General features: G+C 33.5%; 1 protein-coding gene across 1 annotated transcript in view; it reads left to right on the forward strand.

Annotated features, from left to right (window-relative positions):
- The window catches only part of LOC137618546 (uncharacterized), a 9,514-nt gene extending 7,184 nt beyond the window's left edge, over positions 1 to 2,330 (forward strand). Inside the window, exon 2 of the mRNA XM_068348704.1 lies at positions 2,079 to 2,330. Within this exon, the coding sequence (XP_068204805.1) occupies positions 2,079 to 2,330 (252 nt within the window). The remainder of the gene's footprint in view (positions 1 to 2,078) is intronic.
- The last annotated feature ends 209 nt before the right edge of the window (positions 2,331 to 2,539 follow it).

Genomic DNA, 2,539 nt, shown 5'->3' on the forward strand with positions numbered 1-2,539 from the left:
ATATATATATATATATATATATATATATATATATATATATATATATATATATATATATATATATATATATATATACATAAATATATATACATATATATATTATATATATATATTATATATATACATATTATATATACATAGAAAATATATATATATATATATATATATATATATATATATATATATATATATATATATATGTATATATACATATATATATATATATATATATATATATATATATATATATATATATATATATTCAAATAAGCCTTATATATTTTTGATACATTAATGTCTGGATTCTTTTAACGACCTCGGATCAGAGCCCCAGGCGAAATCACACAAAGACAAGAGCTTATGATTTCGCCTGGGGCTCTGATCCTGAGGTCGTTAAAAGAATCCAGACATTAATGTATCAAAAATATATATGGCTTATTTGAATATGAAAAACACGACTAAATGTGCAAAATTTATCATATATATATATATATATATATATATATATATATATATATATATATATATATATATATATATATATATATATATAATGTTCTTCCCCAGATTACTTTGTCCGTTTTGAACACATCACGACGTAAGAATAATCCTCAAATGGAAAATAAAATATTCGAAGGACTAATGCCGGTTGAAGCCGATTACAGTCGGAATCCGAAGGTAACTAAATTAAACTTCCGTTGATTAATTTATTTTGGTGTTGTTGCTGTTTTTAAAAGATTTTTTTTCTTATTTCCTTTCCTCACTGGGCTATTTTTCCCTGCTGGAGCCCTTGGGCTTATAGCATATTGCTTTTCCCATTAGGGTTGTAGCTTATCTAGTAATAATAATAATAATAATAATAATATATGTTGTTGTCAAGGCTGTATATACTGTAAGCATTTAGTAGTAAACAAAACAAAAGTCTATTTATGATGGCCTGTTGGTAGCGTCCTTGCTTGATCACAAGACTGTGGTTCGAGCCCCGCTCAGACTCGTTAGTTCCTTAGGTCGCTGCAACCTCACCCTCCTTGTGAGCTAAGGATGGGGGATTTGGGGGATTTGTGGGAGCCTATAGGTCTATCTGCTGAGTCATCAGCAGCCATTGCCTGGCCCTCCTTGGTCCTAGCTATGGGAAGAGAGGGGGGCTTGAGCGCTGATCATATGTATATATGGTCAGTCTCTAGGGCACTGTCTCTGTCCCTTGCCTCTGCCATTCATGAGCGGCCTTTAAACCTTTACAAGGCGGCTCATGAACGGCAGAGGCAAGGGACAGTGACATTGCCCTATCGAGCAGGACAATGCCCTAGAGACTCAATATAGATTCATATGATCAGCGTCCAAGGGCTCTCCAGCCAAGCTAGGTCCAGGGAAGGCCAGGCAATGGCTGCTGATGACTCAGCGGGTAGACCTATAGGCTCCCTAGCTCACAAAGATGGTGAGGTTGCAGACACTACAATAATCTATCTTGATTGAGTATGGCTCAAACTCCAGTCTGGCATATTGCCATGCAGAGAAGTTTCCAATACGCCACCAAAAACTTTTAAGCAGATATTAGTATTTATTGACACATGAAAACGATTTTTTTTTCCGAATTTGTTTAGCATCTGTTCGAAAAATTACTCGCTAATCATTTAATATCTTTCTACATCCGTAAAAGAATGAATAGGCCTATGCATGTTTTATATTTCATAAAATAAGTAAGAGATTAAAAACCGTTTTACCTATTAGATTATTTAATTCCAATGTGAAATGGCAAAAACCAAGAAATAATGTGGAAAAATGTAACTTCATAAATTTCATGAAAATGTAATAACTATATTTATGAAACGGCTAAAACGGGGAGAGAGAGAGAGAGAGAGAGAGAGAGAGAGAGAGAGAGAGAGAGAGCCATACGAGTATATAGGTTATACATAAGCTTTTCCTACATCGCCAACTTTATATGAATTTAAAAAAAAAATATGTCAAATTAAAAAAAAATAATAATAATTTCGGCCACCCATATTGACCAAAGGAAATAAAAATAAAAGGACATAGAAAATCCATAAAATTTATATTTACTCTTCTTAATTTGTTTACAGTCCAAGGGTATCGAAGATCAAGCTTATGAGTATCTAAAAAGTGGGTTGACAGAAACTACTGTGGAAACTCATATTCGTCACATGAACCATGAAACATTAGGGGTACACCAGGGTATCCCACCCCGAGAAAGGATTATTCCTCTACAAATTGAATTACAATGTCTGCCTATTAAAGCTAGAATAGAGTTTAAAATAGGAGCAATAATCCATCAAGTTATCAGAAGCGGGCATCCAAAATATCTAAGAGAATAGCTACGCATCGTGCAGCCAACTAATCGTGTTGACGCGAGAATAGTTAAAGATAGTTTTAAACTATTGGAGCCAAGACGTACGTCTACTGTAGGTTCTAGAGCTTTGAAATGTGCGATCCCAAGACTACATCAATTTCCCACTAGAAATCCGAAAGACTGAAGATATTAAGGCTTTCAAAACTGAAGACTTTTAAGTGTTACGTCAAGGTA

This window comes from Palaemon carinicauda, chromosome 24, assembly GCF_036898095.1.
Source record: "Palaemon carinicauda isolate YSFRI2023 chromosome 24, ASM3689809v2, whole genome shotgun sequence".
Lineage (NCBI taxonomy): Eukaryota > Metazoa > Arthropoda > Malacostraca > Decapoda > Palaemonidae > Palaemon > Palaemon carinicauda.